At 45.3% G+C, this 23029-nt stretch overlaps 1 protein-coding gene across 5 annotated transcripts in view; it reads left to right on the top strand.

Annotated features, from left to right (window-relative positions):
* DYRK1A (dual specificity tyrosine phosphorylation regulated kinase 1A) overlaps nt 1-23029 on the top strand; it is a 2602610-nt gene that overhangs the window by 1268093 nt on the left and 1311488 nt on the right. For all 5 annotated transcript variants that reach the window (XM_044071432.1, XM_044071433.1, XM_044071434.1 and 2 more), the window contains one exon: nt 20379-20575. In XM_044071432.1, coding sequence (XP_043927367.1) covers nt 20379-20575 — 197 coding nt within the window. The remainder of the gene's footprint in view (nt 1-20378; nt 20576-23029) is intronic.

The following is a 23029-nucleotide window of genomic DNA, read 5'->3' on the forward strand; positions in this document are numbered from 1 at the left end:
AGATCTGTGTAGCAGGAAAAGTCCAGTAAGTATAAAAGCCAAGACAGCCACCATAGCTAGGAGTGGATCTGATGAAGGATCAAGTGATCCGAACGCGCTTATCATTTTATTAAAGCAGCTGTTTATATATATATATATATATATATATATATATATATATATATATATATATATATATATATATATATATCTTTGGCTGATTGGATTATTTTTCATGACTGACTATTTGGTATTACCCTGGCTGTGTTGGCTTTTATACTTCTATATATGTATATACATATATATATATATATATATATATATATATATACATATATATATATATATATATATATATATATATATATATATATACACACACACACACACACACACACACACACACACACACACATATATATATATATATATATATATATATATATATATATATATATATAGAGAGAGAGAGAGAAATAGATATATACACACACACACACACACACACACACAGATGTACATATATGTGTGTGTGTCTAGATCTATACTTGAAGTCCTGGACTGAGTGGAAAAACTCAACAGGTGACTTTCTCAGGATTCTAGAATTCGTGGCATTTATGACCTTCATGATTCCTCTAATGAAGACTCCACATGAGGAAGATTCAGTGGCACCTAAAATCGGAGTGGTCCCAGCATCAACACCCACTGATGTTTCATATTCCAGTTTAGGGATTTGTAAAAAAGGAACTGCTCTGGTGGAGAGACCAGCTTTATCTATTGTTCTCTTTCCCATTCTTTCTTCCAGCTCTAGTACAGTCTGTAACAGATGCCTCTGATGTTTCTTGGGGAGCTGCGTCTTTGGGGTAAAAATGCAAGGTTTTTTAAGAACAAAAGGACAGGCCAAAACACAAACATATTAGAGTAGTCGGCAGTCATAAATGTACTCAACTCTAAACACTGAATTTATGTGGTACATAAGCAAATGGGGGTTGGCAGATGTTACCTTCTGTGCAGATTAGCCAAGGTAGTCCCAGTCTACAGGTGTCTTACATTCTGTCAAAGCGTTGTGGCAGACAAGCTGAGTAGGACCAGGACAAGACCGTTTCTAATGGAAATTTGAATGGAGAGGGCTCTTCCAGGATTGGATCCCACTGTGAGGAACACTTCAGATAAGACTGTGTTTGCCTCCTTTCCTAACAAACTAACAAAATTCTTTTCCAGAACTGCTTGGAAGCTTGCCTGGAAAACAGGTGCATTCTCATTTTTTTGGACAGAAATGTTCAAATATGTCTTTCCAGTGATATCGAGGACCATTCTGGGGATTAAGGACTGGTCTCGATCATTATGGTATCACCCTTCTGTCCTAGGCAGCAGTGGTTCTGCATTCTTTTGGAAATGGATAAGAGCAATTACCACAAGCTTCCTCACAGTAGACTTGACACAACACATGGGCTTTTTGCTACACCTTTCAAATAACTGCCTGGATGATGGAGTTTTAATACCTTTTAGGCACCTATTTTCTGAGGACATGCTGTGTAGGCGTTAAAGGAGGCAACAAAACCTTCTGCTGTGAAATTTTATGTTAGCAAATAGAGAAAGTTATCTAGCTGGTTCCATATTGAGAATGAAGACCTTTCTAAGGCTAGTGTTTGTGTGTTTCTACAGTGTTTGAGTTATCCTTTTGCCTTTGTATAGTCTTCTATCTTAATTTGCCTGCTCATGGATCCCCATGTAGAGATGTTTTTGAAAGGGGTTCTGCATACTCATTCACCTAGAACACAGGTGACTCCTCTTTTAGATCTTAATTTTGTTTTGGAAAAATTAACTATTGCTACATTTTTACCAGTTCATTAGGTTGATTTGAGGTTCTTTACATGGAAAGCAGATGTTCTTCATCTCACATTGCTGCAGTCCTTACACTTGTGTAGTCCGCTGTCCTTGGTCGGCCCGCATATCAAAGTATAAGGCTGACGTCGGTCAAGGCGCATTTGACTGACATCAGGACGTCAGGGTACAAATGCGCATGACCGACGTCATATCCTCAGTCTTTTTTGCCGCATGGTCCGATGCAGAAGCAGCATTGCAAGTGCCGGTTGGCGTTCTGAAATTTTTCGATTTCGGAGTTTCAGACCGAGTCAAAGTTGGCTAAGTACCCGTTGGGAATATTTTAGTTTTTCTTGCCTCAGTGGTTTACCGGATGTCAGAAAAAGTGAATAATTGTATTTCTTGTGGGAAACAGATACGCATAGAGACTATCATACTTTGTGTATTCCTTGTTTAGGGCCTGAGCACGGCGTTGTTGGGTGTCGCTCTTGTGCTAGATTCAATAAGCGCACTATAAAGAGAAGGTTAGATTGTGCCAGGTTAGTCTTGAGCGGTGCAATTATAAAATGCCGTCGGATGCTCCGGCCCGCTTCTTCAAGAAGCGCAAGGACAAAGCAGTTAAGCCTAGGCTAGAAGAACCGTCCGTGCGGACGCCGGTTCTTTAGAGGTGTCGGTGGAGCCGGTGGTTCCACCGAGGTTTCTTTGGGATCCCAGGGAGAGACTTTGTTATTGCAGGATGTGGCCTCTCAGGAGGCAGGTCAGGCTGAAGGGGCTTCTCAGGTTACTATACTCCCTCCCTTCCTAGGGTGGTTAGGCCCTCTCCTTCTGTTTCCAAGGCTTCTCCCAGAGGCAGGCCAGGTTTAGCTTCAGTTGGTGTCACCCCTAGTTCTTCAGGAACTGTGCCCAAGAAGCATATGCTTAAAATGGCAGAAGATTTGATTACTTTGATTAGGGTTCTTTGCCCCTCCTGATAAGAGACCTAGGGTGGAGCCTGAGCTAGGGAGTTTTGAGCAGGCTTGGATGTTTCAGAGTCTTGGCTGAAGACTTGCAGGAGTATTCTCCTTATTCTGATTCTGATGTGGATGATTCTACTCCTTCTGCTTCTCCTCCTGAGGATTTTTCTTTTCAGAAACTCTTCATTCCATGAGGGAGCATTTTAAGTGGGAAGGTCAGGACTTCTCTGATTCCAGGAAAAGGCTTAGGGAATTTTGTTTTACCCCAGCATAGGCCTTTGGCTATACCTCCTGTTTTGGATGTGGTGGAAGATGTTTTTACGGAGGCTTCTCTTAATCCTGATTCTTTGCCTCCTGCTCCTGTTAAACCGGATAGGTATTACAGGGTGCCTGAAGCTCATAAGTATCTTTTAAGAGTCCTAGGGCAGACCCAGAAACTGTTAGTCAGGGGCCTAAAGGTGTTAAGGCTTCTGTTGTCAAGAATCCGGTTCCTACAGATAAAGAGGCCAGGGCTTTGGATAGATGGGGAAAGAAAGTTTATACTTCTTCCACTCTAGCTATGAGGGCTTTGAATTGCCAGTTCCACATGTTGAAATACCAAAACTATCTCCTTTCACAATTGAAGTCTAAGGTTGATGCTCTGGCGGAAGGTATTGATTGTAAAGAGTTACAAGATTTAGTACATGTTTCTGAGCAGGTGGGTAAGCATTCTTTGCAATGTGGTTTTGATGCTGTACAGGCCTCGTCTAGGGTGGCTGCCACTGGGTCAGTTCTTCGCAAGCACGCCTGGCTGAGGGATCAGAATTTATCTGACCATGTTAAAACAAGGATTTTAGATGCTCCTTTACAATCTGATGTGTTGTTTGGTTCTCCTGTTGAGGCAGTTTTAAAGAAAATGGAAGACAAGGCTAAGTCTATGCAGACTGTTAAAGATTTTTTGCAGGTTCAGCCTCCAAAGTTTAGTAGAAATTGGCCTACTAAGGGGTGGACTTATCCTTCTTATGATTCCCAGTCTAGGGGTAGATCTAGACGTGGTAGGGGAGCTCAGGGCTCTTTCAGGCCTAGAACAGGGAGATGTCCTTCATGGATGCATCTGCAGTCATAACAAGTGGGTTGTCCTGTCGTCAGGCAGCCCTGCAGTCGGCCGGATTCCAAAGTCCGGGTCCGGCTTCGGCTGATGTCGCACTCCACCCGACGTCATCTCTGTTGGTCTTCGGGTATAAAAGCATCAGCCGACGCCATTTTCCTCAGTCTTTCTTGCCGCGTGGCGCCAAGCAGAAGCTGTTCGCAAGTGCCGGTCGGTCGGATCCAGAGATTACTTCTACCGAATACTACTTGAAGACTTCTAAAGCTAAGTACACCGTTGCGGACTCTTTCTTGCCTCAGCCGATGTCAGAAAAAGTTAACAATTGTTTAAGCTGTGGGAAACAAATACCTCATAAAGATTTCCACTCTTACTGTCTGCCTTGTTTAGGCCCAGCCCACGGCGTAGCAGCCTGTTCGCCTGTGCCTCTTTCAACCGACGAACGCTTAGGCGTCGGTCGGAGTTTGCAGAACAGTTTTTCGGTTCTGATTTTGCTTACATTATGCCGTCGGATCCTCCGACTACCCCCAAAAAACACAAAGATAAAGACCGACACTCGCGGTCCGCGGTTCCTCCCGAAACCACGCTAAAGCAAACCGAGTGTCTCTGTTTCGCGAAACCGAGAAAACTGCTCAAAGTACAGCTGAACCTATTCTTACAACTGAGGCCCCTGCTACAACTCTTGAATCGACCTCAGAAATTTTACCCACTACGGTGGTTGACTTATCAGACACCATCCCCTTGGATGTCTCTACCCCAGCACGTGGTGCTGCTAGGCCTCCAGCTGCCATGTCCATTAAGGCCTTCGCCAGGGCTAAAGCAGCCAAGACTACTAAAACAGTGCCTGTTAAACCCCCCACATCCAGGCCCTCTTCTAGTTCTCAAATGCTTTCTTTGGCAGAAGATTTAATTTCTTTAATTAGAGGATCTCAATCTCACCCAGACAGGGCCTCTCAGCCCCAGAAAAGAGACCTAGGGCAGTGCCCCTGAGCCAGTGTCTTCTGATGATTCTGCTGATGAATCAGACATAACTGACCAGCCTGAGGCTCCCTTCTCCAATTTTGAAGATTCTGATGCTGAAGAATCCATTCCAGCTGCTTCCCCACCAGAAGAATTCTCCTTTGGGGAAACCTTGCATGCCATGAGAACAGTTCCAATGGCAGCAACAGGATTTTTCAGACTCCAGAAAAGACTTAGGACCTTTCTGCACCTCCCACAGCACAGGCCCTTAGCTATACCTCCTGTTCTCTCTGTGGTGGATGATGCTTTCAATGATGTTTGCTCCGCTCCAGATTCTTTACCCCAGCCCCTGCCAAACCAGACAGATTTTACAGGGTGCCAGATACTCATCACCACCTTTACAAGGCCCCACTTGCAGACCCAGAAACTATATCCCAGGGTCCCAAGGCAGTAGCCGACCACAGCTAAAACCCTATTCCTTCTGAAAGGGAAGCAAGGTCACTAGACAGATGGGGTAAAAGGTCTACACTTCAGCTACTCTCTCAGCTAGAGCTTTAAACTGTCAGTTTCACATGATACAATACCAAGAGTTTATGCTTGATCAGTTAACTAAAAACTAACCACTGATGAATCTCTTGATAAGAAATATGTATTAGAGATGGTAAATAACATACAACAGGTTAGCAACCATTCCTTAAAATGTGGCTATGATGCACTGGAGGCTTCATTTAGATCAGCCATGACAGGCACAGTGATAAGAAGGCATGCATGGCTAAAGGAACAAGCTTTACCGGATCATGTTAAAGCTAAGTTGCTAGATGCTCCTATGGACAAGACAAGTTTGTTTGGTACACCTGCCCAGCAGGTTATGAAGAAAATGGAAGAAAAGGCAAAATCTGTTCAAACTGTTAAAGATTTCTTGCAGGTTCAACCCCAAGGTTTAGCAGGAACTGGCCTGCCAAAATTGGTCCTTTCCTGACTCCACAAAATTTCAAAGGGGCAGGAATAGGCGTTCCAGAGGCAGAAACCAATCCAGAGGAGGTGCCTACAGAGGACGACAGTGGCAAGGTAACAACAGAGGCACAGACACAGCCACTGCCACTACATCAGCACAACCACAGTGACTTAATCCTAAATCCGCCTACCAGGGAACAAATAGCAGCTCCTCTAGGCGGAAAGTTAACCTTATTTTCAAAGAACTGGCACTACATAACAAAAGACAAGTGGATTTTACAAACCATAGATCAAGGTTACCGGTTTCACTTCCACACTTTACCAGTCAAAGAGGAATGCCAAATCTACCTCCAAATCAAAAACAGAGGCTCTACCAGATAATGGAGTTAGCAAACATAAGAGCTGTGGAAAGAGTGCCAACAGCAGAACAAGGAAAGGGGTTCTACTCCAGACTATTCCTAGTTCCAAGAAAGGAAAAAGTTGGAGACCAATTCTCGACCTGTCCACCTTAAATACATACATCATTGTCCCAAAATTCAAAATGCTGACCCTACAGCAACTTCTTCCCATGCTGGGCAAGGAGTCTTGGCTGGTAACTCTAGATCTCAAGGAGGCATACCTGCACGTCCCCATTCGACCAATCTGCAGAAGATACCTCAGATTTCTTGCAGGATCAGAGCACTATCAATTCTCAGCATTGCCCTTTGGCTTATCTACTGCCCAGAGTATTCACAAAATGCCTGGCATCAGTAATCGCCCATTGCAGACTACAGGGAATTCAAATTTACCCATACCTGGACGACTGCCTGCTACAAGGGGACAACAAAAGCAAGCTGACAACAGATTTACAAAGGGTCATTTACTTGCTACAAGGACTGGGATACACAGTCAATTTACAAAAGTCAAGGCTGATACCATCCCAAACAAGGACATTCTTGGCGAATTGGACACAGTACAACAAATGGCATTCCTGACTACAGAAAAACAAAAGAACTTCCTCTTTACTTCTTGGCACTAACAAAACTGAACAAGTTAACAGCAAGAAAAGTTCTGCAGGCCTTGGGCTTCATGGCATCATGCATAATCTTGGTCCCATTTGCCAGACTACATATGAGAAACTACAGTGGTACCTAAAGAATTTATGGTCCCAACACAGACACAGTCTAGAAACAGAAATCCCACTAATTCCATGCTTAAAACAGGAGTTCCTATGGTGGGCTCAGGCATGCCAGTCAAACCCAGGCCTACCCTTTCGCAGATGTCAACCAAGCCAGACCATCACAACAGATGCTTCAGACCTAGGATGGGGGCCCACATGCTGGACAAATGCGTGCAAGGATTGTGGACACAGGATCAACTTCACCTGCACATCAATCTAAAAGAAATGCTGGCAGTAAAACTGGCAATCCAAAAGTTCAAACCATTTCTCAAAGAGGGCCAGTTGATGATAAGGACAGACAACACCACAGTCATGTGGTACATCAACAAACAGGGAGGCACTCATTCATACCCCCTATGCAGAATGACCTTGGAGCTGTGGACCCTGGCACTCAGCTACAACATTCAGTTACAGGCAATATTTGTACCGGGGAAAGACAATACTCTAGCAGACATATTAAGCAGAACCACTTGGATGCCCACGAATGGAAGCTGCACCGGACATCTTCAAGACCATCTCGAAGAAATGGGGAATGCCACAGATAGACCTATTCGCATCACCTCTCAATCATCAGCTCAAAAATTTCTGCACAAGGACATTCCACCCACTAGCATGGAAAGTGGACTCACTCTCCTTCAACTGGAAAGGCCTAACAGCATATGCATTCCCACCTCTTCCTTTGATACACAAGGTACTACTAAAAATCAAGGAAGAACGTCCAAGGATAATCCTGATAGCTCCAAACTGGCCAAGACAACACTGGTACCCACTACTGAAGAGCATGTCTCGGAACAATATGTGGCCAATACCCCTGATGCCTTTGATGTTAACTCAGAACAACTACAGCATCATACATCCAAACCTAAAACGCTGCAACTGACTGCATGGAACATCACATAGCAGCAGCTAATCCAGAACTTTCCCAAAGAGTTAAAGACATTATTCTTGAAGCACGCAGACCTTCAACAAGAAGGAACTATGCTGGAAAATGGAAAAGGTTTGTCATTTGGAGTACGGAAAGAGGAAAAGATGTGTCAAACATAGATATGCCTAACATTCTGGAGTATCTGGCGAACTTCTTCATTCAGGCCTGTCCTACTCCTCCATCAAGATACATGCATCAGCTATTTCAGCAGAATACAGCTTTGATCCACCTGTTTTTCGCACCCTTTGCTCAGGCAGTTCCTCAGAGGAATCAAGAATGTAAAACCTCCAAGGAAACCACCATTACCAGCTTGGGATTTAAACTTTGTGCTAGAAAAGTTGACACTATCACCCTTTGAACCAGCAGCAACAGCAGACCTACAACACCTGTCATGGAAAACTGCTTTCCTACTGGCAATTACTTCAGCAAGGAGGGTTTCAGAACTACAGGCCTTAATGGCAGTGCAACCCTTCCTAATCTTCCACCAAGATAGAGTGTCCATGAGGACTAATCCTACATTTATGCCCAAGGTGGTATCCAGAGTGTCTTTAAACCAGGCAATCCACCTACCTACCTTCTTTCCCAACCCACAAAACAGAGGGAAAGAATACTGCATACCTTGGATGTACATAGACAGCTACGCTACTACTTGGACAGAACAAAAATAGCAGAAAGACTGACCAACTTTTTGTAGCCTATGCAACAGGAAGGGAAGGAAAAGCTATTTCCAAACAGACAATCTCCAAATGGATAGGAAATTGCATACGATACTGTTACTCCTTCCATGGAAAACCAATTCCACAGAACATAAGACCTCATTCTACAAGGGCAACAGCCACTACCACAGCCTTCTTACGAGGAGTGGCAACCAAAGACATTATTGAGGCGGCTACTTGGACCTCCGTGCATACATTTGCCAAGCATTATAATTTGCCTCTATATTCCAGATCCCGAGCAGGGTTTGCCACTGCTGTACTGCAAGGGATCCTAAACACACCATAATCTACCTTTATCCTCCTCCCTAGTTGGCTATGGTATTCTACCCACTTGTTATGACTGCAGATGCATCCATGAAGGACATAGTACAGTTTTGTACCTACCATAAATGTAGATGTCCGAACTGGATAGCATCTGCAGTCAGGATTACCCTCCCTCCTTCCCTCGGTGGTACTCCTAGGGTGTTTACCCTCCTAATAGCTAGCTGTTGGGGAGTCTTTATGGTGTATTTGTTTGTATATATGTACATATATGCTTATTGTTGTGTTTACCTCTATCTATTTGGAAACATTGGCATCTATCCAAATTTTAGCCTGCAAGAGGGCTACTGGCATCTGGGGCAAGAAACACTGAGGAAAATGGCGTCGGCTGATGCTTTTATACCCGAAGACCAACAGAGATGACGTCGGGTGGAGTGCGACATCAGCAAAGCGGACCCGGACTTTGGAATCCGGCCGACTGCAGGGCTGCCTGACGACAGGACAACCCACTTGTTATGACTGCAGATGCTATCCAGTTCGGACATCTACATTTATGGTAGGTACAAAACTGTACTTTCTCCTGCACAGTCTTCGGGTGAGGGCAGGGGTCAGTCCTTTCGTAAACAGACCCAATGACCTACCTTTTCAGCTGCCTGAGCCTTCTCGTCTGGCAGCACCTTTGGGAGGAAGGTTGGCACTTTTCAAAGAAAATTGGAGTTTAATTACCCAAGACAAATGGGTATTGGATATCATACACCACGGTTACAGGTTTTATTTCCATACCTTGCCTCCTTTCAAAGGCATGCCAGACGTTCCTCCTCAACAAAGAATAGAGGCTCACAAGCAAATTTCTCTGTTACTCCAAATAGGGGCCATTCAGCGGTCCCTATGCCAGAAGTGGGCCTAGGATTTTATTCTCGCCTGTTCCTAGTACCAAAGAAAGGGAACACGTGGAGACCAATTTTGGACTTATCTATCCTCAACACTTATCTGGACATTCCCAAGTTCAAAATGTTGGCGTTACAGCAGCTTTTACCTCTGCTGGGCAAAGATCATTGGATGGTAACTTTGGATCTCAAGGAGGCTTATCTTCATGTTCCTATCAGACTGAGTTGCAGGAAGTATCTGCGTTTCGAGCTGGGACTTCTCATTATCAGTTCTCTGCATTGCCCTTTGGCTTATCTACTGCGCCCAGAGTGTTCACGAAAGTTCTGGCTCCAGTGATAGCTTTCCTCAGGTTAAAAGGAATACAGATCTATCCTTATTTGGACGATTGCCTGATTCTGGCTCAAGGAAGGACGAGCTTCTTCATCATTTGGATTATGTGATAGCAGTGCTAAGATGCCTGGGGTATTCTGTGAACGAAATAAAGTCCAGTCTAGTACCCTCTCAAGACATGTGCTTTCTGGGTGTGAGACTGAATACAGCATCCCAGATGGCCTTTTTGACCCCGGACAAACAAAAGAATCTTTCCCTTTACTTTCATCAGTTGTCTCATCAGTCCAGGCTGACTGCAAGGACAGTCCTTCAAGCCTTGGGGTTCATGGCATCTTATATTCTGGTGCTTCCCAATGCCAAACTGCATATGAGGAAGCTACAATGGTATCTCAAAAATGTATGGACACAGCACTGCCAGGATTTGGACACTGTCATTCAAATAATACCTTGCATTCAAAAGGAATTGTTGTGGTGGGCTCAGGAATGTCACCTAAACAAGGGATTCTCTGTGACCCGGCCAGAGGCGAGTCAGATTCTAACGACAGATGCCTCAGACAAAGCTTGGGGAGCTCATCTGAATGGAAAGTGGATACAAGACAAGTGGCCTGCCAGACTACAACATCTACATATCAACTTGAAAGAGATGTTAGCAGTCCAGTTTGCATTAATAGCTTTCAAGGATTTACTTCTTCCAGGGCAGGTGTTGATTCTAACAGACAACACAACTGTCATGTGGTACATCAACAAGCAAGGCGGAACACATTCTTATCCTCTATGCAGGCAAGCAATGATTTTGTGGGAGACTGCTCTCAGTTTACAGCTAAATCTTCAGGCAAGGTTTCTGCGGAGCACAGAACTCCCTAGCAGATGTGTTGAGCAGACAAATTATGGATCCCCACGAGTGGAAATTGGATCCTCATGTATTTCAGAAATTGACAGTGTCATGGGGAACTCCAGACATAGATCTGTTCGCTTCTCCACTAAACCACCAGCTGCCAAAGTTTTGCACAAAAGGTTTCATCCCACAGCTTGGAAAGTGGATGCTCTTTCTTTCAATTGGAGCAGTCTTCATGTGTATGCCTTTCGCCTCTGCCTCTCCTCCCAAAGGTACTACTGAAGGCCAGACAAGACAAGCCAAGGATGATTTTGATAGCTCCAGATTGGCCTCGACAGCATTGGTACCCATTACTGAGAAGCCTGGCACGGAAGCCTCCATGGCCTTTGCCTTCGATTCCACACCTGTTGTCTCAGGAGGACAGTCATTTGCTCAATGTCAAGCTTCACTCTCTGCACCTAACAGCCTGGCATATTCTGTTTTGAACCATAGTGGGCCTCCACTTCCACAGCAAGTTTTGAATGTTATTTTGGAAGCTAGAAGGCCTAGTACAAGGAAAGTGTACGCAGATAAATGGAAGAGATTTTTATTTTGGAGTGCAGCAAAGGATTTTGATGTTTCTGAGCCTAATTTAAGTGTGGCTCTTCAATATCTTACTGAGTTACTGGACAAAGGTTTGTCCTTCTCTTCTATTAAGGTTCATGCTGCAGCAATTTCGGCTCACTATGATTGTGACCCACCATTGTTTTCTCATCCTTTGTTCAAGCAATTTCATAGAGGGGCAAAGAATATAACACCCCCACGAAGAGCTCCTACTCCTGCTTGGGATCTCAATTTTGTGTTGGAGAAACTCACTCTACAACCTTTTGAGCCTGCAGCTACTACTGAATTAAAGATCTGAAGTAGGAAGACTTCATTCGTCTGCAACCTGTGGGTATCGGATCCGATCTCGGATCCGAACCGGCAATTCAAAAGCTTAGGCTCCGAGCTCCTAGCTCCTCCCTCTTACCCATAACCCCTTGCCAAGCCCTGACTGACCTCAGATTTCGTTTGCCGCTTTTCAAGAAGCAACGGAATTCTTGAGCTCCTGGCGTGGTTTTGAGATAAGTAGTTTTCTGACAGGAAAATTGTTTAAATTCTCTTTTTTTGTTTCAAATATAGTTAGTGTTGTGTGTGGTTAAGGCTTTCCCTCCCTCTTTAGTTAATTTTTCTCGGGTTTTTCGTAGTTTGTTTGTGTGTGTGTGTGTGTTTAGGCCTTAGGTGTTATGTCTGAAGCCCCTAAGGCTGTATTTTCGAATACCGAGTGTGGCCATAAGCTGTCCCCAGCAGATGGCCACACTCGTAAGTCATCTTGGGGTTGAACACCTGTCTTCTGGTTGTACCATTTGTGCAGGGTTCAACCCGGCTTTAAGGGAACGGAGGTCGGTTAGTGCTGGCGGGTCTTTTACCCCAGATACTGCTTCGCCTCTGCTCTCCAGTCAGCAACTTGTTGCTGTGAGTTCTCCCTCCGGCTGGGACTCAACCTCCCTTAAAAATGCCGGAGGAAGGATTCTAGTAGGGAGAGACAGAAGGAGAGGCACAGGAGAAGCACCACAAGAGGAGAGCGGCTTCCAGCTCGGCTCCTCCATCTAAGCGGGCTTCCCCTGTGCCTTCTAGCCTTCCTCCTCCTCGGCTCCACTCCCCTCGGTTCTCTCCTGGACCCGAGGAGGAGGCTAGCCCTTCCAGGAGGTCACCGAGATGGTTCTCTAGGTCCGCTTCGGTGGCCTCCTCTAGATCGACTTTTTCGATGAGCGAAGCTGATATGGACCGGATGATGAGGAAATTCATCCAGGCCCAAATGCAAATGGGAGTGCTCCTAGCCCCCCCCCAACCGGGAGGGGCTTGACCCCTTTTCGCCCCGTAGCTCCTTCTCCGACCCATACCACGGGTTCGGAGCTTTCGGCGCCGTGCAGATTTGGATCCGGGGTGGGTCGGATCCGATTGGTCGGCGCACTCGGATCCGTCCCATCCCTTGAGTGCTTGGTGCCGGACCCGACCTCTCGGAGCCGAGGCGAGCCTCGGATCCGAGGGAGCTGGTGTGTCTTCGGCTCCGTCCAGGTCGGAGCACACTGGTCTCGGATCCGGCGGTTTCGCTCCGACTCCGATCCGTCGTCGGATCCAAGTGGGGGTCGGGTGTGGGGGCTTAGAGAAGCTGGCTCCGCCTCGGCTTTCAACGTTATGGAAAGGGCACTGTGGAGGACATCCGGACCCCGGTCCCTGCCACGGCTCCATCCCGCACTCCATTGCAGTTGGGCCAGGCCCCACCAGCCGGTCCCAGGGACAGCCCGCCTCGATGTCCCAAGTGGTTCCCTTGGAACATCCATCTGCTGAAGAGTACTCCTCGGACAGCCCCGATGAAGTACCTCGAAGCGCAAGTGCAAGAGGAGGCACATGGACTCCCTGAGTCCGTCACTGAAGACACGGACTTGGATGAAGGGAAGGCTCCCTAGGTCACCCCTGAGGGCGTCTCATTTGGAGACATCATGGAGATGTTAAGGATCGGGAGGGGGTGGTCTGCCCCAAGGCTTCTTCGACGAGTCTGTGTTCTTGGAGGCATTCGAGGGCCCTTCTACCTCTTGGGTGTCCTCCTGCTGACCCCTGGTAGATCTTATATCTATCAGGCGTGGAAGGATCCGGACACCATTGAGCCTATCCCAAAACGCCGGACCGCATTCTTTCTCCTCCATCAGACCGCACCCACTGGAGTAAGGGTCCCCAGTAGATGCCATGATGATGGCTGCAGCCACGAAGAGGGAATTGGCCCAGGAGAGTCCCTCCGTCCATCCTCCGGGCAAGGAGTCCCGTTCGATGGATCGAATTGGGAAGCAGTGTTTAGTTCAGCGACCTTCTCCTTGAGAGCTGAACTACATGGCGATGTCATTAGGATGCAGCGAGATCTGATTAAAGAGTACGCTGCATCTCCCGAGTCCATCTCGAGTGAGGATAAGCAGGTTTATTCCACCGAATGGCCACTCTAAGATCTGTGTCCAATACATCTATGCGGCTGCTGTCTCATGCTACTGAGGGAGCCGCTAGAGCCAGCGGAGCAGGCCTTGTCATGAGGCGACAGGCCTGGCTCCGCCATTGTGATTTTGCTGAGCCCTTTAAGGCGACCTTCGAATGCCCCTTTCGATGGTTCTGCCTTATTTGGCAAGACTGTTCGCGAGACACTTGTCCAGAGCGAAAAGGACGGAAGACGCTGTCTGCCGTCGAGTCCGCTTCTCAGCTCCCCAGAGGTCCTTCTCTAAGAACCAAAAGGGACAGAAGAAGATGTGGTTCGAAGTCAGCAGTCCCAACCTGCTCGGATAACCAGTCCTTCCGTGGCAGAGGAGGATGGGAGGTCGTCGTGCCAGAGGCAGGGGGCTCCTGGCAATTTTGGGTCCAGAGAACCCTTCTCTGAGAGACCCACGCAGCAGCCCTGAAGGGTTGCCCGGCTGTCCGTCTCTGGAGGCAGTCGGGGGTTTCGATGCACCTGACTTCTTGGGAGTCCATAACAACAGACAGTTGGGTGCTTGACTCATATCCAGAGGATATTCAATACCCTAATCAAGATCCCCAAATCTCGCAGCCTCCCAGATGTTCCACCCGACCAAAGAGGCGGCAGCTCTCAAATCGAGCAGCTGCTAGGAAAAGAGCCATCCAGCTGGCCCCCAGATCAAGCCGGATTAGGGTTTTACTCCAGGTTCTTTTGGTGCCAAAGAAGACGGGGACTTAAGACCAATTTTAGACCTTTCCCTGTTGAACCTGTCAGTAACCAAGCAAAAGTTCGGATGGTCACCCTGCAGTCTATACTCCCCTTTTGAGGGAGAACGACTGGATGTGTTCCATAGACCTCAAGGATGCGTACTACCACATTCGGATGGACAGACGATCCAGGAGGTTTCTTCGCTTCGGCTGGGAGCCAGTCACTATCAGTTCAGGGTCCTCCCTTTGGTCTCACCTCAGCCCCCAGGGTGTTTACCAAGGTGTTAGCGGTGGTAGCGGCCCACCTGAGGCTCCAGGGATTACAGGTCTTTCCGCACCTGGACGACTGGCTCCTGACTGCATCATCAAGGCATCTTCTGTGCTCAGCCAGGGATTACTTCCTTCAACTAGCACCAAGGCTGGGCATAACGATCAACTGGGAGAAATCTTTCCTGAATCCAACTCAAATTATAGATTTCATAGGAGGAAGACTAGACACCAGATCAATGCGAGCCTTCCTCACCCCAGACCGTATCGTCAGCCTGAGGTGTCATGTGACAGCAATCCTTCAACCGTCACCAACTGCAGCTTCGGGTCCTGAGGGCCCTAGGTTCTATGGCGGCAGCTATCCCGCTTCTAATTCATGCCCGCTCGCATGCGGGTCCTTCAATGGACCCTTCAAGTTCAGTGGTCTCCTCTTTGTTCGTCTCTAAACGCTCGATTGCGGTCAGCAGAGCGTGCAGGGACTCCTTCTGTGGTGGCTTCTTTCTCCGGAGCCCCTAGCAGGAAGACCCTTTGCGCTGCATTTCCCGAGCCACAGTGACCACGGACGCTTCTTGCCTCGGGTGGGGGCATTCTGGGAAAGATTGTCCAAGGCACGTGGAATCCCACAGAGACATCATTGCATATAAATGTCCTGGAAATGAGGGCGGTGCTCCTAGCGTTGCAAGCACTTCACCACGTTCTTCCTACAGGGACTATTGCGATTCAGACAGACAACATGTCCGTAGTCTGGTATATCAACAAGCAGGGAGGAACCAGGTCTTATCCCTTTGTCGAGGCCATGAGAGTCTGGGAATGGGCAATTTCCACCAAACGCTTTCTGATAGCAACGCATTCGGGAAAGTCCAACATCCTTGCGGACAAGCTCAGTCGCACCATCCTTTCTCCACACGAGTGGTCCCTAAACCTTCAAGTAGCGAAGAAGATTTTTGCCGTTTGGGGCAACCCTGTTGCGATCTTTTGCTTCTCCCTCAAACGCCAAATGCGACAATTTCTTCGCTCTACTTCCCCACCAGGGAGTTCGAGGATGCTCTGGTGCATGCTTGGCCTCCCGGTCTCCTTTATGCCTACCCTCCACTTCCTCTGATGCAGAGGTTTCTGCAGAAAGCCAACAGTTTGGGGAGCAGAATGATTCTCATTGCCCCATTCTGGCCTCGACAACCTTGGTTCCCCTTCATGGTCTCACAAAATCAATCCACCATGGATTCTGGATCCAATTTCGATCTCATCTCTCACCCTCTGGGAATGCCAGTTCCCAATCTGCGGACCCTAAAGTTGACAGCTTGGCTGCTCCAATTCCAACCTTAATTAGGACTCCCGGTATCTCTTCACCGGTCAAAGCAATTTTGGTGGCTGCTCATAAACCTTCTACCAGACAGGTTTATCGGAGTAAATGGAAGAGGTTCTCTATATGGGCAGGGCAGAGAACAGTGGATCCCTTTTCAGTACCTATCTCTGCGGTGCTAGAATTTCTAACAGACCTCTTTCATCAAGGGGCCAGTTCTTCCACGATTAAAGTACAATTGGCTATATCGCATTATCATATTGGACAGGACACAGCTCCCCTTATGACAGCGAAATTATGCAAATCCTTTCTCAAGGGAGTTTTTTTATTAAGACCTCCAGTCAAGGAGGTTGTACCGCCTTGGGATTTGTCTTTAGTCCTGCAGGGCCTTACTGCTCCTCCTTGAGCCTGCAGCTTCTGCTGATTTAAAATTCCTTTCCTGGAAGACTGTTTTTCTGGTAGCTATCACTTCAGCCAGAAGGGTGTTTGAGCTTCAGGCTCTTTGTGTCAAACCGCCTTACCTTTCTTTCTTCCCTGATAGGGTGTGCCTCAGGACCAATCCATCTTTTCTTCCAAGGTCTCTTCTGAATCCAATATTAACCAGTCAATCAATTTGCCTGTCTTTTTTCCCAAGTATTCAAACAAAGGGGAATACAAATTGCATTCATTGGATGTTCATAGACAATTACGTTTTTATATTAACAGGACAGCTGGCCACAGGAAATCAGATCAGCTGTTCGTCTCCTTTGCTAAATTTGCTCTGGGTAAAGCAGTGTCTAAAGTCACTCTGTCTAAATGGATTGCTAATTGCATATTGCAGGCATATGACACTTCAGGCAGACCTGCTCCTCAGAGGGTTACGGCTCATTCTACTAGGGCAGTTTCTCGCCAGCCGCCTTTAAGTCCCGTGTTTCGTTGGATGATATCTGCGGCAGCTACTTGGGCCTCGCCTCATACTTTTATTTCTCATTACAAGGTGGATGTTGTTTCTAGAGGAAGAGCATCCTTTGGCTCAGCGGTGCTCGGAACATCCTTCCATGATGGCCAAGATTCAGGTAGCTAGGGACTCTGTCCCACAGGTTGCAGGAGATGAAGTCTTCCTACTTCAGATTTAGAAGTTATGTACTCACCATAACGTTCCATCTGAGTAGGTGACTTCATTCGATAACTATCCCTCCATCCCCCTGACCTTTATAGAGCGAGTATTTTTGCTGTTTTAGTATACTGTGGTCAGTATTTGAGGCAAACTCAATCTGAGGTCAGTCAGGGCTTGGCAAGGGGTTATGGGTAAGAGGGAGGAGCTAGGAGCTCGGAGCCTAAGCTTTTGAATTGCCGGCTCGGATCCGAGATCGGATCCGATACCCACAGGTTGCATCCGAATGAAGTCACCTACTCAGATGGAACGTTATGGTGAGTACATAACTTCTAATTTTTATCATGGAAGACTGCTTTTTTGTTGGCTATTACCTCTGCAAGAAGGGTTTCTGAGTTGCAGGCCCTTATGGCGGTTGAGCCTTTCTTAATTTTCCATAAGGATAGGGTATCTTTACGTGCTAATCCTTCCTTTATGCCTAAAGTGGTTTCTAGTGTGGCTTTAAACCAAACTATTCATTTGCCTACTTTTTATGCAAATCCCCAAAATAAAGGGGAAAAGATTTTGCACACTTTAGATGTACACAGGCAGTTGCGATATTATTTGGACAGAACTAAAGGGTTCAGGCAGTCTCAGCAGTTATTTGTTTCTTTTGCTTTGAGTTCTCAGGGCAAGCCTGTGTCAAAACAAACTATTTCTAAGTGGATTGGGTTTTGCATTGCTTTCTGTTATTCCCATCATGGCAAGGAGATTCCAGCTGGGATTAGGCCTCATTCCACTAGGGCTACTGCCACTTCGACAGCTTTTCTAAGGGGGGTGGCAACTAAGGATATTTTGGAGGCAGCTACTTGGAGTTCAGTGCATACTTTCTCTAGGCATTATCACCTACCACTTTACTCTAAATCCAGGGCTGGTTTTGCCACTGCTGTTTTGCAGGGCATTTTGGCAGCTCCTGCTTCCTTATAGTTTGGCCATCCTCCCTTACCTCTGCTTTGGGATTCTACCCAAGTGTAAGGACTGCAGCAATGTGAGATGAAGAACATAGTACAGTTTTGTACCTACCATAAATGTAGATGTTCAAGATCCACATTGCTGCAGTCCAATTTACCCTCCTCCTTCCCTCTGTAGTTAGAGGCGGTTGTGTGGGTTGGGTTGTCAATAGGTGTATATTGTATATATTGTACATATTTTTAGTGCTAGGATGGTTGGTTGTTTGTTTGCTGTCTTTTGGTTTTGACCTTTATTTTTAGGGTCTTCTGACATCTGGGGCAAGAAAAGACTGAGGATATGACGTCGGTCATGCGCATTTGTACCCTGACGTCCTGATGTCAGTCAAATGCGCCTTGACCGACGTCAGCCTTATACTTTGATATTCGGGCCGACCGAGGACAGCGGACTACCCAAGTGTAAGGACTGCAGCAATGTGGATCTTCGAACATCTACATTTATGGTAGGTACAAAACTGTACTTTTTGTTGGTCTGACTTCTGTTGGAAGGGTGTCTGAGTTGCAAGCTGCTGTGGTGCATCCAAGTTTAGTTTATAGGTTCATAGGTAGGTACTAAGCTATCTGCCAGAAGGCATTTATAAGCCTAGCTGGAATGTGTTTGCTTTCGCCACCCCCTTAGATTAGTTCCCTGTCCCCCTGTCCAGCACAGCCATTGAAGTGATCCCTGGGGTAAACTTTCTGTTTCCCATCCACTCGTCATGGTTTCTCTTGAAGAGGGTTAGCGAGGAGCTCTGCCTAATGTAGATTGGAATCTTGTTCCAGAGCATTGGAAGTCTCTGGGACAGGAATCTATCCCTCCAGCACGTCCTATTTATTGCTGTGGTGAGGTTTAGATCCCTGGAACGTGTGGCTCGAGGGGATATGGTTTTCTTTAGGTGGAGCATGTCCATCAATTCTGGGTTGGACATGGCCTTGTATGTCAGGCAGAGATCACCTCTGAGTAGGTGGTATGCAACCGAGTACCGCTGGAGTTTCTTCAGTCTAGCTGCATAGGGCATCTGCTTGAGGCCAGTGATCCTCTTGGTGAGGTACTTCTGTGGTCTTTCCAACTTAAGCCAAGTTGTCCTTCTCCCTGTCTTCTTTCCCAATCTAAAAATGAAGGAGAAAGAATTCCTCATACTTTGGATGTCCACCGACCACTTAAATACTGTCTTGGCAGGACTAAAACCTTCAGAGGTTTTGATCAGTTATTCATTTCTTATGAATGTAAGAAAAAAAGGACATCCTGTGTCAAAGCAGACTATTTCCAAATATTTGTACCTTGTCATCTCTGTTTTACTCCTAGCATAACAAATCAATTCCAGGCAGGGTTAAGGTATATCTTCTAGGAACTTGGCTTCATCAGTGGCTTTTTGGAAAATAATGGACTCTGAATATTCTGGAGGTAACAACTTGGTCTTCTGGGCATACATTTACTACAGACTAGACTCATTTTCCATGTCTAGAGCCAGCATTGCCTCGACCATTCTCCAGGGGCTCCTGGATCCTCATTCATCCTCCTTCCAATCCTTACAGGAAGTGGTATACTACCCATGTAGCCAAGGCTACTGCAGCAGTAATCAGAAGATGAACATAGTACAGTTGTGTAAGCGACTTACAATAACAATAAATGTTTGAATAGATCATTGCTGTAATTGCCACTCCCCCCCCCCCCCCAGGCAAATTTATCCTTGGGGATTTGCCATCCAGATCAAGAAGAAAGAGCTAAAGAAGGCACTGGCTTGTGTTCCTTTTATACCACTGATGTCCTGGCATCTGGGTGGGAGGGAGCCAGCCATAGCCATGTAGAGGATGCTGGAAGTTGTCGGCTGTTGAGCTCTTGGAAAATGGAATCCCTAAAGGTTATGACTGTAGTGGTAACTTTACTTGAATATGTACAATGATGGTAATTTCCTAACACAACTGTACATTGTCATTCTTTTAGCAGGAAAGATAAATACTGATGTAACTTAATAATTATAATTTTTCCTCTGAAATTCCTTGCTGTATTGTATTGATTTAGCAACTTAGGAGGAATGGAGCACTGAAATATAACTTAAATATTTTCAGAGTTTCAACTTTTGTGTGTGCTCAGTATGTCATGCTACATCATTTTTAATTTTAAAGCTTTTTCTTTACAGGGGACATTCTAACATGCAAACCTTCATCTGTTCGACTTGCACCCTCATTTTCATTCCATGCTGCTGGCCTTCAGATGGCTACACAGATACCACACACTCACCAGCAGTACAGTGAACGCCGCCAGCAGAACATAAGTGACCAGCAAGTTCCTGCCTTATCCTATACTGACCAGTTACAGTCACCCATAACAAACCAGGTATGTGCCTTCTTTTTCAACTCCACCTCATCATTACCATTTTCCTGTCCCTCTTAGTGCCTTTCTCTGTATGTATGCCATAATGGGGGATGGAGTTGGTGATGGATTATTAAGTAACCTAATACCTGCATCCCACAGGAGACCATCATACTTTAGGTCATATACTATAATAAGTTATTAGGTTCCCTATACTCTTGCATACCAAGGCTATCCTTGATAAGGCTCCTTCCTTGAAGTTTTTGGTGTACTTTTCTGTGCCTAACCAGTTTCCATTCAGATGGGCAAACAGTTGGTGCAGTACTATGTCACTCCTACTGAGGACCCATGCAGGTATGTGGCCTTTTAATCTCTTCTCATCTGATTAGCTTCTAGGGTTCCATATTCACTAGTTCAACCCACGTAATCTGAAGCTCGAGTCAGGTCCATAAAGCATATATGCTAGTTGGATTAGGTGTGTATGTTTTTTTTTTTTTTTCTGAATTTTGTAGATGTGTGAAATGCATTAACTTTATAGAAGCAACTCTTAGGACCTGGGGAAAAAAACAGGTACACTGTATGGATTTTACATGGCAAATGCAGTGCTACAGGTGATACTTTCTGTGTTTGATTTAACACTGTGTTCATCTTAAGAGTTCATTCATAAAGAAGCTTCAGTGAGAACAGAAATGTGGTGAGATTTAACTAGACAAGATTGTAGGAGCATGCATCAGTGTACGAGCAGTGTCTCACCAGCCTGTCCCTGAAGAGAAAAAGCTATGGTCAGTATTTCTTTATTTTACTAAACCTAAGTCTAGTGGACAGTATAACAGTGGCTGACAAAAACAGTCTTCTAGTTTTTCAGCTACACTATGAAGATTGAAAAAAATGGAAATTAGGTCTCGTGATTGGGTTCTGGTACTGGGCTAAAAGTTGAAAAGTATCTAGGTAAATCAAAAGGTCTGTTGATTCAATAGTTGTATCATCTTTCTGGTATATTGCTTAGCTTTCAGTCTTCTCCACAAAGAAGCTTGTAATGACTGAAGGTAAACTAGACCAAAAGACCAGCAGTGTCCCACAAGAAGAGACAGCGAAAGATGGACTTTGACAGCAGATACCCACCTTTTGGAAAAACTGCAACTTCTGGTGAAATAGTATCATAACAGAGACACACACGTTTTTGTTTTTCTTCAGGATCCATGTTTAAGGGCAGTTTCTTTGAAATGCTTCTCAGCAAAGACAGTGGGGAAAATTGCACATTAGAGTAAAATGTTTCATAACTGAAACATGAAAATGCCAGTTAAATAAAGTTAACTGCTATTGTAAAATACTGTTTGTGGTGAAAATTTTCTAAAATGAAACATGAAAATGCCAGCTGGAGAAAAAAAATAATAAAATAATTGTAAAATAACTGGTTGTGGTTTTGCTAACTTCTCTACATTTGTGAGACCATGAATTTAGTATATGTATGTAAAGGGGTAAGGGTGCAGAGCTTGGCAAAGTCTGTTTTGTTATTGTATTTGATGTTTGCTTTATATATTACATGTGCATTTTTTTTTCATTAAGTAGAAATTGGAAGTGACTGGTTGCATTTTATATATTTTGGTATTTGTGGCTTTGGATTTTTTTTCTTAGTAGGTATATGAATATAGCTGAAATGGCGTGAATCCTGTTTCTTCCATGTATCCCATAATTATTTATGGATTTTACTTTCACTGTCTATTTTGGAAGACTTTTCCATTGGTGTGCTGACACTCTAGTTGAAAAATACTTTTGTATTTTCTAATTACTAGATTCTGATTTCAGGCAGTGTGTGATTGGTCCAGTACATTTGCTTCTACAGGATTGATGCCTTAGAAATATTTAACACATATCAGACCAGTTGCCAGAACATTGGGTGGTGAAATAACTCGGGGTTCTTATATTTTTCTTAACCTGAAACCATCAAAATTATATTTGGGGGGGGGGGGGGGGAAGAAATGAAAAATACAACACCACTCATTTAATTAAGGTTAAAGAATTTGGTAGTGTAGATAATGTACTAATAAAATAATTGCCCTAAGCTAAGCTGATATCGGAAAAAAAACATAATTATCCAAACCAAGCTGACATCAGAATTTGCCGTAAAGTGTGATGGCATTTTACTCATTAGCATGCTGCTCCTTTCTCTCCCTGTCACATAGTAACTAGTCATGAATGGGGACAGTCAATGACGTCCACTTTGTGGCACAAGTACATTCACATCTGTTGTCTATATTTGACCAGTATCAGGTACTTGTGTCCAGCTTTCACCATATTAAGCAGTGATTGTTTGAACAGAACATGTGCTGTGGAGGTTGAGATGGTTTTCTTTTTGTAGGTATCATATTAAAATTGCTCTCAGGAGGCCAACTACTGCTTTAAGTATGCACTAACCACAGAGGTGACATATAATTTTAATTAACTGGTGATACGAGTAGTACATGAGGTAGGTTAAAA

This window comes from Protopterus annectens, chromosome 5.part0 (genome assembly GCF_019279795.1).
Source record: "Protopterus annectens isolate FY-2018-M chromosome 5.part0, PAN1.0, whole genome shotgun sequence".
NCBI classification, from domain to species: Eukaryota; Metazoa; Chordata; order Ceratodontiformes; family Protopteridae; genus Protopterus; species Protopterus annectens.